This window comes from Anoplophora glabripennis, unplaced genomic scaffold, assembly GCF_000390285.2.
Source record: "Anoplophora glabripennis isolate ALB-LARVAE unplaced genomic scaffold, Agla_2.0 scaffold703, whole genome shotgun sequence".
NCBI classification, from domain to species: Eukaryota; Metazoa; Arthropoda; class Insecta; order Coleoptera; family Cerambycidae; genus Anoplophora; species Anoplophora glabripennis.
Window position 1 is genome coordinate 180,399 of NW_019416812.1, and position 13,015 is coordinate 193,413.

General features: G+C 34.3%; 1 protein-coding gene across 1 annotated transcript in view; it reads left to right on the plus strand.

Moving 5' to 3' along the window:
* LOC108910229 overlaps positions 1 to 13,015 on the plus strand; it is a 101,461-nt gene that overhangs the window by 39,195 nt on the left and 49,251 nt on the right. The window contains 1 exon segment of the mRNA XM_023455502.1: positions 4,874 to 4,959. Within this exon segment, the coding sequence (XP_023311270.1) occupies positions 4,874 to 4,959 (86 nt within the window).

Genomic DNA, 13,015 nt, shown 5'->3' on the forward strand with positions numbered 1-13,015 from the left:
CAGTCCCAACGGATTACATAGTCCAGGAAATATAGAGTTGGACGCGACTTTTTGTTTCGGCAATCTGAATTTATCACTATAGATGCTAAATATTATGTACAATAACATATTAGTTTCCACAGCCATAAAAATGGGGGGAAGATTGTTTACAGGGTGGTTAATCGTATAATTTTTACGTAAATTCACGTTTTTAGCTTATAACTCTTATCCTTTCATTTCCACGAAAAAACAGTAAAGTACTTTTCTTTCGTCTTCAAAAGATTTACAAAACTAGCCCTCGAGCGTCAAAAAATATTGATTAGATCAAAAGTTATAAATAGAAGAAGTTTATTTATGACTTTTGAATTGAACATTTATAAACTGCGTTATTATTACCAGAACGTTTTGGCATCGCATCTTCTCATTCCTTATCACTGTCTAATAATTCACACGAAATCTGGAATCCGTAAGTTGAATAGTTTACAAGTTATGGCCTTGTAAACAAATTAACTTATTATTAGTCTGGACGATCCCGAGCATCTTCCACAATCGCACTGATTTTTTTCAAAGTAGATTTCGTAATAATACGTTGAAATATATCATTTTTTTTTAATTTGAAATTTGCAACCTGGAAATTTTTTTATTTTTTAGCCTTAGTTGAAAAGTGAAATATACGACGCACGAGCGTGATATAGTTATAACGAGCGTTCAAATAAAAACGTGGTCGAAGTTGGCTCTGACACATTGGGCGTAGGGAGTAGCTTATAGCGACCAACTTAACCTCATTTCTCAACGAGCTGTATNCTTTTTCTATTTTCTGTTCTAATTCTCAATCACTTATACTTTCTTTTGGTCACAAATTTTCTTTTCTACCAACACTCTTCTTCATCCGATATTTTATAGATTAAAGCAATAAGTATACACAGCAATCACATAGCGTAATGTATACCTATATACGGGGTGTTCCACGCCAAATCGGACGGTTCGAAAAATTCAAATTTTCGATTTCCTTAATTTTTTGATATTTTTTAGTACCCCTCAAATAAGCCTTTCTGAGATTTTTTTTATTACTTGTTCAAAAGACATAAAATTTTCAAAAAAATGCTCTTTTTTGGTTTTTTGATCATAACTTTCTTAATAATGGTCCAAATTAAAGCTTTTTTTATTAAAATCTTTGTTTTTAGATGGCCTTTACAGATTAAGATACAAAAAAAAATATTCAGTGTTTTTGATAAAGATTTTTGAGTTTGAAATTTTAAATTGTGTTTTTGATCTTTCGATTTTTGTGAAAATATTTTATTTCAAACTACTATTCTTTTAACAACTTTTAGGACCGATCCGGTCGTGGGCCCTCCAAAATAGCATTGATAAAATAATTTTTAAACAATTTTTAGAAGAACACGAAAATAAATAAAAACGTTTGTTATAATTGTTTATAAATAGACGTTTACTTATTGATTTTAAACACCTATTAATAATTAAAAAGTATTAAAATTAATTTAAAATAAGTAAAAAAGTGAATACAGTGACAAAAATCGGTACTTATAATGATTTATAGAGAAAAATTTAATTTTCAAAAATCAAAAAAAAATAGTAATTATGGAGGGCCCACGACCGGACCGGTCCTAAAAGTTGTTAAATGAATAGTAGTTTGAAATAAAATATTTTCACAAAAATCGAAAGATACACTCACTTTCAAAAATACGATTTAAAATTTCAAACTCAAAAATCTTAATCAAAAACACTGAACATTTTTTATATTTTTATCGGTAAAGGCCATCGAAAAACAAAGATTTTTATAAAAAAAAGCTTTAATTTGGACCATTATTAATTAACAAAGTTATGATCAAAAACCAAAAAAAGAGCATTTTTCTGAAAATATTATATCTTGAAATAATCATAAAATTCTCACAATTTACCAGAAAGGATTTTTTGGGGAGTACTAAAAAACATCAAAAAATGAAGGAAATCGAAAATTTAAATTTTCGATTTCGATTTGGCGTAGAATGCGGGGAAGGCCCCATACATAACAAGGACTGCCAACTTACAAATAATAAACTCAGCATACTCGTGCACTGTTGCCAAGTTTATGATGCAACTTTAGGCATTTATTTATGCATATTGGGTAAAAAATAGTAATTGAGGAATGGAAATATATAATTTAGTATTTTAAACTTAACGAAAGTGTCTTTTTGACACTTGGTAACAAAAATTAAAATTTCACCATTCTGCGACAGTTTTCAGTCAAAGAAATTCAAATTTCTTTGCAATTTTCCGGTAGCACGTCGTAACGCCGGGAGCGGCCTAGGGGTGAGAATAGGGAAAACGCCCCATTAGTATACAATTTAGCAAAATACCGGAGCAATTAGGATAACTAATAATCCAGTAATTTCCAGGATTAGGACCGCCGCCAGGACGAACTGTTATTTAACCTCTTGTATTTAATTATTCACCGAAACTGTATTTGAATAGAGACCTAATTAAGCCCTGCCTCCCGCGCGGTCCCGCATCGTACGAGCCCGTTGAGCGGCGGCGGCGGCGGCGGCGGCGGCGGCGGCTTGGAGCCCGAGGCTACGCTATCGATTTTGCTCAATTGGATTGTTTGACTACCAAATTGCACTGCACATAATTGTTCTTCTTTTTGTTGCCGAGGAATAGGTCCGGGTTTTGTACCTGCCGCACAAAAGGTATTGTACACACAAAGGTACAGCGAATCGCGCGGCTACACCTCTCGTATCATCAACTGTGTCGAGTCCGTTTCATATTTCGCGTAAATGTAAATGTACAGTTGGTGCGCTTGATTGGGGCATTGTGATGACAATGCTATTCTAATACTTTTATTTCGAAAAATGTGTAATGCGTTAACAAACACATACGCTTTAAGGAGGATCAGGTGCTTCATATCATCGAGGGGGGTGAAACGAGACGCGGGGGGGTCCTATACTTACCATGTTATAAAATCATTGCTCTTCAATGCAAAGAAAAATATTCTTTATGACTAGAAAGTAAATAGATTGAGATACTTGCTTGCAGATATTGAATAAAGTCGAGTTTAGAATACTTAAAATTATATATTTCCATTTCTCAGTTCTGTTATTATTTTTTACCCAACATGCATAAATAAAAGCCACGAGTTGCAACAGAAACTTGGCAACAGCGCACGACTATGCTGAGTTTATTATTTGTAAGTTGGCAGACCTTGTCATGTATATAGGTATGCATTATGCTATGTGATCGCTCATACAGCTGATTGCTTTAACCTATAAAGTGTCGGATGGAAAGGAAAATTTGTGACCAAAAGAAAGTATGAGTGCTTGAGAATTAGAACAAACAATAGCAACAGCAGGAAAAAAGTTATTGAAGAGAAGATTGTGGAGCCTGAACCTCCGCACACCGTTCGAGGGCATCAACTAATCCACTTAGAGTACATGGCACAAGTGATTCGTGTGGAAAAGTTTAAAAGTGATTTAGTTAGGATTTCCAGGAAAAGATTTTTTTTAAGGTAAATTAAATGAATAATTTACATAAATTGCAAAGTTAGCTTAGAACTTGGTAAATAAATCAAAGGGATAATGTGTGGTCAAATAAACACTAAATAGAACATCAAATAGTAGATCAAATATTGGAGCATAAAGATTTCCCTCATTTTAACCTACCTGATTCCCCCAAATTTCCAATTTGATTCTTATCGGTTTCCTATGAGCCCCTTATTCAGGCAGATGGAACGATGGCGAGACCATTATCGAATTAAAGGCGGGATTGGTTTTTCTGCTAATGAATGACGGTAGATAATAGTAGAGAGATTACTCGCTATTGGGATTTCGTTTTTAGGGGACCTTCTGAGAATTGGCGGTAGTTTGTTTTGCTGCCAATTAAATAAAAGTTATTGTTAATTATGTTAATACTTTAGCAGTGAGGGGCGATTTATAGAATAACATTAATAGTACGTATACTTATGTTGGTAAATCTGACTTTCACGTTGTATATTGTTGGTGCTTGCATATGTGACACATGTTGTCTGACCTCAAAAAAAAAACACTTTTCTATAAATAAATCTCGGAGTAAAAAAGTTCGTTCATTTTTTCCTTATCTTCCAAGACTATTTATTTATTTACTCCTTTTTGTTGACTCTTTTATCTTACCGTACCTTTCTTTTTCATGTTTTTTAAGTCTATTTGTTGTCTTGTGTGCCTTTTGTGGATTTCATTTACGATTATGATTTACGAAATGTAGTCTTATCCCACTCCAAACGTTTTGTGACGCATCAAAAGCCTGCAAAACAATGTGGAAAAATTTGTATAATCCAGGAAATACAGAGTTGGACGCGACTTTTTGTTTCGGCAAGCTGAATTTATCACTATAGATGCTAAATATTGTGTACAATAACATATTAGTTTCCACAGCCATAAAAATGGGGGGAAGATTGTTTACAGTCTGGTTAATTGTATAATTTTTACGTAAATTCAAGTTTTTCGCTTATATACCTTTTTCTGCGAGAAAACAGTAAGGTACTTTTTTTCGCCTTCAAAAGACCTACAAAACTTACAAAACTGGCGAGCGTCAAAAAAAAATTTATTAGATCAAAAGTTATAAACAAGAAGTTTATTTATGACTTTTGAATGAAACATTTATAAACTGCGTTATTATTACCAGAATGTTTTGACTGTGGAAACTAATATGTTATTATACATAATATTTGGCATCTATAGTGATAAATTCAGCTTGCCGAAACAAAAAGTCGCGAAATGATCATTTCCCAGCTTATTTTCCTGGCCTATTAGTAATAAAACTGCGAAGTCTGGACTCTCTTTAGCGTTTAACCTAATTTACTCAATATCCGTTTTATAATAAAAATACATTTTATTGTTAATAACATTTTTTTATTTCCTTTCAGATCGTACGGGATTCACCACCACGATGCACTTCGCCAATTTGCCAAACTTAGATGAAGAGAACCTCAAAACATACATCCAAAAGCAGGTAAGACTTTTGTGGGATAAGTTCTTTATCGTAAAAATGATGGACGTTTCCATAAAACTTACCAGCGTATCTTTTAATGTACAGCACAGCCTAACGAGTCAAATAAGCATATTACACCACCATATCCTTGCCAGCCAAAATATTCCGCAAAAAAATATTATTCTGCCGAGAGTATATACGAGATTGCGGGTACGTCGGGAATACTAATCTAATAGGCAGGCATTGGGAGTGATGTCACGTTTGCCACAAATTATGATTCCACATTTTCTTGCCTAGCTACTGCCTTGAAGTGTATTATTTTATAAAATAAATACGTTACGCCCCCACGCCGCTCGTATAAAAAATTGGTAAATCTTTACTCACGTCCAAAGCGTTACATCAAAATGTAAACTGATATTTATTCCGCGAATTTCGAACTGATAATATATCGACGATATTGGCACAACTAAACGAACTCGGCGCGATTAATTGTGGCAATTTCGGCTCTAGCTATTGAGGTATCTAGTTCCCAAATCTGAATATATATTGTCTGAGGAGGCATTACCATAGATATTATATAACTCCAATGTAGACGTAGTTTGCCAGGGCAGCACCGCCTGTCATCGATTTGTATGATTAGATGGAACGGTTCCTTTAATGCAAACCCTCCTGGAGAGTTGCCAACGGATTGCCGAGCGATATTAGGGTAACCGTGGTTGGCTAATATTGTAACATAATACTTGTGTACGCCGCCACTATGATATTCGTGAATTACGAATATATGAATTGTAGGCAACCTACAATGCATGTGAAGGGAGATAGTGTCGGTAAAAGGTGACGAAGCGAAGGGTGTCAGTTGTTCCACATTCGAAGACAGTACATCTAAGCTATCAACAGACTATTAAATTTTGTGAATTTCATTTATCACTATTGATTACAGCTTGAGTTTTTTGCTAGGTTACTTGTTAAGTACTGTTTGTGTGCCAAATACCCACTCGACAAATGAATGTTTTCTTTCCGTTACTTATAACAGTAAGTTTAATATAAAGTTGACACTTGTTTAAATACTACCCACAACCTACAAGTAGTAATTAAGGTATTTAATATAAAAAAAGGCGAAAACAGGGCGTAATTTTGTCGTTTTAACGTGCATATCAAGTCATTTTTTTGTTTCATATTCTTCAAAACGCAAAGAAACCAATTATTATTTATTTATCAATAAATTCTCCTCGGTAACAGTTACTAGTAACAGTTACAGATAACAGTTACGAGCACTGGTTACTATCAGCAGTTACAAGCAGCTATTGCTAGTAACGGATACTAGTAGTAGTTACAGATGACAGTTATTAATTACAGTTACTAGTAACAGTTACAAATAGCAGTTATTCTTCTGTTCTTTCTATTATTATTCAATATACAGCTGTTACAAACTCGTTTCTCACTACAGGGATATCGGAAACGGTAAGTAACACGAAGTAGCTAAAATGGGGGAAAAGTTGCGTAATCAGGAGACCAACATTATGCCTCTGAAAAATCAAGGCTAACATGATTAGTTTTCGAAATATTTGAAAAAAAAAAAGAAATTTTGGAAATCCGTTTTTGTTTAATTTCAGCCTTGTTTGAGGTGATATTGAAAAAAGAAGAATACTTTCTCGTGGCAATTTTTTGCCCTCTCAATCAATCAATTTTTATATGTAACGTTTCATCTCTCCAGGACCATCATCTACTTCATTCTTTTAGACCCTGGAAAATTTATTAAATTTTTTTGCAAGCCTTCATGACCCACAATACTGTACTGCCTCAGCCCGAACAAGATTCAGACGTTTTGTGTCGAAAATTCATCTTCAATGTATTCGTTCCAAATTTATTTAAATTTTTTATTTAGATTTCTATGTTTATTGAATTATCGTACACTCTAAGTATCGTTAGACCCTGTAAAATAAATCAATATACATAGAAATCTAAAAAAAAATAGATACATTTGGAATGAATATATAGAAAATGAATTTTTCAAGACGAAACGTCTGAATCTGGTTCAGGCTAAGGCAGTATAGTATTGGGGGTCATGAAGGCTTGCAAAAAATGTAATAACATTTCTAGGATCGTATTTAAAAAAATGATGTTGATGATGGTCCTGGAGAGACGAAACGTTACATATAAAAATTAATTATGCCATTCGATAGAGGGCGAAAAGATGCCATGAGATAGTATTCTTCTTTTTTTCAAAGAAGGCTGAAATGAAACAAAAACAGATTTCGAAAATTTCGTTTTTTTTTTAAATATTTCGAAAACTAATCATGTTAGCCTTGATTTTTTTAGAGGCATAATGTTGGTCCCCTGATTGTGCAACTTTGCCCCCATTCGGCTACTTCGTATCTCTTACCGTTTCCGAGAACCTGTAACAGCCTTTATTAGCTTCTTAATTAATAATAGTCGAGATAGCTAGAAAGGTTGATTTTAAATGCTTTGAAATAATTCGAATTCGAATTGTTATTAGAACGAGAGGTTTTCATGTCACAAAAAAAATTAAAAAAGTAAACAAAAATGTTTTTAAGTTGAGTGGAGTAAATTAGAGTAATTTTTAGTTCAGTTCTATTTTTTTCTACTAGTTTTGGCTACTATGCCATCATCAGGGAAAAAAAATGAAAATCATTTGAAAAGATATTGCTGCTACATAAACTACTTATAAATACCATAATATTTGTTTAAATGTGAAAATATCAGTAAGTTATTTAAATACTTTTAAGTTACCGTTATAGATTGAGGACAGATTAATTCGTCAAGGAAATATCTTTAGTAAAAAATGTTTATCACTTGTCACAGAAACAGTTGCAAGAAGCAACGTGAAAATAGAAAATCTACTTTACCCTAAAATAGGTTTTAAAACTTATTTTAGGTGGAGTTCCAGAATTATTAGTGCCAGTTACAAATAGTTACAAGTAGCAGCTTCTTGTAACTGAAATTAGTAGCGCAAATAGCAGCTGCTAATAGTTACCGGTAACACTTAAAATTAGCAGTTATTAGTAGCCGTTACAAGCAGCAGTTATAAGTAACAGTTACTAGTAGCAGTTACAGATAACAGTTACTAGTAGCAGTTACAAGTAGCCGTTACAAGTATTTAGTTGAGATAGAAAGGTTTTAAAAGCGTAGAAACATTTTTGCTTCGGATTGTCCATTGAATAAGAGAATTTCGTGTCACCAGAAAAAAAAATTGACAAAAAAAAGAAAAAAGTATTTTTAGTAAAGAAGGTTTTAGCTTTAAATTTTAAGCTGTTACAAGCAGTAGTTCGAAAAAAGAAAATATACTTTCTAAAAACACATTTCAAAAATTACTGTACGATAGTGGCTTTAGTCTAGATATTTCAAAAATAAATATTTTTTAGTTAATAATTGTCGAGAGCTGTTCATGAAAATTTTCAAAGAAAAATTCTCAATTATTTTTGTATTGCAAAAAAAAAATAAAAACCGTGCAACTAAATAATTATTTTGTGTGAATTGACTTTAGAACAAACTTCCTATATTCTAAATTGCACATTTATAAACTGACTGAAAGAAAACATCTCTTTTTCCTGAAACTTTAGCCGAAAAAGGTGTTCAGGTTGTTAAATGTCGTGTTTATATTTTGTTTAAACATAACCAAAAACATAAAAAATAGATAACCAACTATATAATGGTGCGAAAACGAATTTTCCGAATCAGAAATGATTAAAGGAGTGATTGGAAACTCAGAGATATTTGACCAATTGATTCATGACCTTAGACTCGAAAGTACGTGACAACTTAAGTAATCTGATAGTGTGAAAACAGTTTGAGACTGCTGTAGAAACAAACCCTAAATCTCAACGTGCATCTTTACGAATTTAATACCTACTAATTAATTTTTTCTCCTGATAACCTGTGTTGATGAACGGTAAAGAAATAATCGTTTAGAAAACAAATACCATCCAAAAATATAAAGGGAGGCTGCCGCATTTTTAATCAATTCAGCGGAGGGGGCATTAAGTGACCTCCTGCGGGTATAAATCAGGCGCTGATTCCAGACGGGATTTTAATGGGAGCCGCGCGGTCCCCGGGCTATACGGGGTCCGATCGCATCGAACTCGGAAGTCGTAAATCCAAACGGAATATGCCCCAGGTATCGGGACCGCTTTTAATGAGGAACCGGCAAAAAACCGCTGGTTTTTCTATTCGTACGGCGCGGTATAGAATAGATATCCATTACTGTGACAACTGTTGTAGTTCCATACCCACATACTGTCGGCCATTTTTATATTTAACTGAATATGTAATATTAAATGGCCTTTGCCAAATATAACGAGCGTTCAAATAAAAACGTGGTCGAAGTTGGCTCTGACACATTGGACGTAGGGAGTAGCTTATAGCGACCAACTTAACCTCATTTATAATAACGTTAATGACTATATAACTTTATTTTAAAGAATAATCGTGATAACAATAACAAACAATTAAAGGAGCTGCGGAAAGTGTCCCCCTCCTTGTTATAACAATAAATTAAAGCAGCTGCTGAAAGTGTCCCCCTCCTTGTTCCAAGCACTTTTCACACCTGTTCCTCAAAGAATTAAAGACATTTTCTAAGATGCTCGGGTATTGTTAATTTCACGAATCTTGTCTATAAGTCGAGCCTGTAGGTGGTTTAAATCAGGAATAGGCAGTTCAAAAATAGTGTTTTTAAGGTAAGGCCACAAAAAGAAATCACACGGCGTAATATCACATGACCTCGGTGGAAATTCATGTTCAGCATTGAGACTTATTAGTCGATTTTGGAAAAATTCCCTCAACATATTCATCGTCTCGCCTGCCGTATGCGCCCTTGCGCCATCTTGTTGAAAGTAAAAGTTTGTAATTTCGTTTTCTTCCAGCTGGTTAACAAAAGGAGCGATAATTTCTTCTCTATACCTTTGCGCAGTAAGAGTACCATTAAAAAAAATAGGTCCATAAATCCTCCTTCGATTGAGAGCACACCAAACTCCAATTTTTTGAGCGTGTAGAGGGCCCTCGACAAAAAAGTTATCTGGTTTTTCAGAAGACCACATTCTCATATTCTGTGAGTTTACGTAACCACTTAAGTAAATGAAACCAGGCTTCATCAGAAAAAAAGGTGATATTATGAAGTTCACCGTAGTTGTTTAAAAACCATTCACAAAATACAGCCCGTCGCGGAAAATCAACATCATGAAGTTCTTGCTGACAAGTTAAACGATAGGAGAACAAACGCAAATCTTTTTTTAACACTGTGTGGCAGGTACCGACTGATACTCCCACCATTTGTGATAAAACACGTACAGAAGTTCTTGGCGCATTTTCCATTATTTGTTGGACATTTTCTTTTAATTATTCAGTCCGCTTTTTAGGTCGGCCGCTTCCTTCTTTTCTTGTTACACTGCCCGTTTCACGAAAAACATTAACACAACGCTGAACTGCACTTTGAAAAATTTTGTACTCAACAACGCCGGGAAATCGATTTTGAAATTCTATGAAATATTCCTCAATAGAATACTTCCATATTCCATCAATCTTGCGTCCATTTCTAAAGTAGGACTATGATAAACACTTCTTGTTCTCGAGAAAACACCATTTTAAACGCTTTTTAAAACGAAAATATTCAAATTGACAGCGGCGATATAGCGCTTTGACAGATGACGTTTAAGTTCATTTGCTATACGCTACGCCCTACGTCCAAATTTTCAGAACCAACTTGACCACGTTTTTATTTGAACGCTCGTTATAAGAGAAAGGGTCACACAGGTTCATACGGTTTTTTAACAGCAGGGGGCTAGCCTCCGTTGCCTTTTGTAAGCATTCGGATCCTGCCTAGATTTAAATTGTGCAGGGCGCACTGTTGATAATTTAATTATGGGTAAATAATAATAAATTATATTAGGTTTTTTTGCAATTTAATATTATTCTTCACTATTATTTTGTATAAAACGGGAGGCCACAACAATATACACCTTTTTTTCCGTACTTATTCAGACCATTCCGATTTCGTGCCGACCAAAGCCCTGCCGGCAAATCACGCCGCGGACCCAATTCGGTTGGCGCCGTTAACGGCCGACGCCGTTAACTTCCCCGCGCTTATATAAAAACTTTTTTTATTAAAAGCTTTCCCGCGCCCTTCAAAGTTGTGCGGGGCCGCGCGGGCCGACCTTTGTACACCCCCGGATTAAGTCAACATCAAGTTAAACATTCCCCGCGAACTTTCCTAATGGGGTTTTTCGCTTTGGCGAACCTTTTATACCGATCAGTCGGCAAATTATGTACCTTATCAAGCTGCGGGTAGCAAATTACCACACTCTGCCTAAGTAAATATATTACTTTGGATTTGTTCAAAGCGAGGTGTACCTACAGGAAATTTACTTGACGTAGTGTAACCAGGTGTTGGCGCCAGCGTTGCCAGGTGTGGTGGTTAATTTTATGTAGCAACTTTAGCCAAAAAATTTACCAGATTAAGCGGGAGTTGTATCAACTTTTAAAAATTTTACTATTTTACGTACCTTAAGTACATTTTTCCGTAACTTACCATTTTTTTTCTCAAAAACTTTTCAAATTACAGGTTCTAACTTTTGTACCAAAACTGGCAAAGTAGCATTTTATGACAAAATATACGAATATGGTACAATTATATCATCTCTGTATTGTGCACAAGTATAGCCTTTCCGAAGTCATGTGAACATGTATAAAAACGCCCAGCAATAAAATTTAATGGGTTTCTTAGGCATACCTAAAAAAGTTTTCTGCTAAAGTTAAAAAAAATTAAAATAATTTGTATATATTGTGTAGAAATTTAGCCAATAACATAATATTTTAATTATGTCCTCAAACAATTTTATTATATTGACGGTAAATTTCGTTTTGTTCCGTGTCAAAAGGCCTCCAAAATGCCATGTTGTAATAATATTAGTATACAAAATGTAATGTAATATGAATGATTAATAGAAGGTGCCTATAATAAATTAAAATTACCTGAATCACACCAAATTCCGCATTGCTGCACTGCACTGCTAGGCAATTTGGCAATCACTTGTCAACAACTGAGATTTATTGCCCAGTCCTCCAGTGAGGCTGTGTTATACGCCGTTTGCCCGCGCACCCGTTCTTCAACGGGTATTCGTTTCTACCATTTCCAAGTTTTGTTCGACGAGACCTGTATATGGGTACGGTTAAATAAACATGGGAACAAGTTTTTCAGATATTTCAGTGCCGAGTTGCTGCGTCAGCGACTGAACCTGGTACATACTTTTCCTCGTGGTTGAGATCGGAAAGACTATAACTGAAAATTTAAGGTTGATGACAATTATATTGACCTGACCGTTATATTTCACTGTAAAACTGCAAATGACAATTCGCATAAGTGTACCTACTTACTACGTATATACATAAGAAAAGCACGTACGGAGTGATATAGTTATATAAGTTTTAAAAATATAATAATTTTGGTTGTGTCACTTTTTGTCGTCTTAAGGGGGCGATTTAGTATGTATATTTTTACCGTGTAACAGAGGTTCAGATGAGGACACAAATCATCGAAGAAACTAACATAATTGAATATTATTATATATCAATGTATTCGCAATGATTCCTGCTAGTGAGTGAGATAAATTTCAATGCTCATGAGAACAGAAGAATAATTTAAATAAATGCCAAAGTACCTCAATTTTAACCATACTGTTAGTCTGCCAATATATTCCATTTACAACGGAACTAGGTTAGGCACAATAACCAAACTACTTCACTCACTAGAACGGACACCTAGGATCATTTGTATTTAATATTCAGATTAATATTTATGAATAATTCTATAATTTGTGTCCTCAAGTGAAATGACAACATTTTACACACGACTCCATTTTTAGTATGTATCTAAACCAGAATTGTCGAGTTTCCTACCTATTCACAAGATATTTCTAACAATTCTCGATATAATTAGTTTGTACACTCTCTCACAGGTGTCGCTACCCTTGAAAATGAAAGTGAAAACACAGAGTTGGTTTATTATAAATGCGTCCTAAAATAAAGCATAATGGTTTAATATTATCTTTGATATACCTAGTAGTAC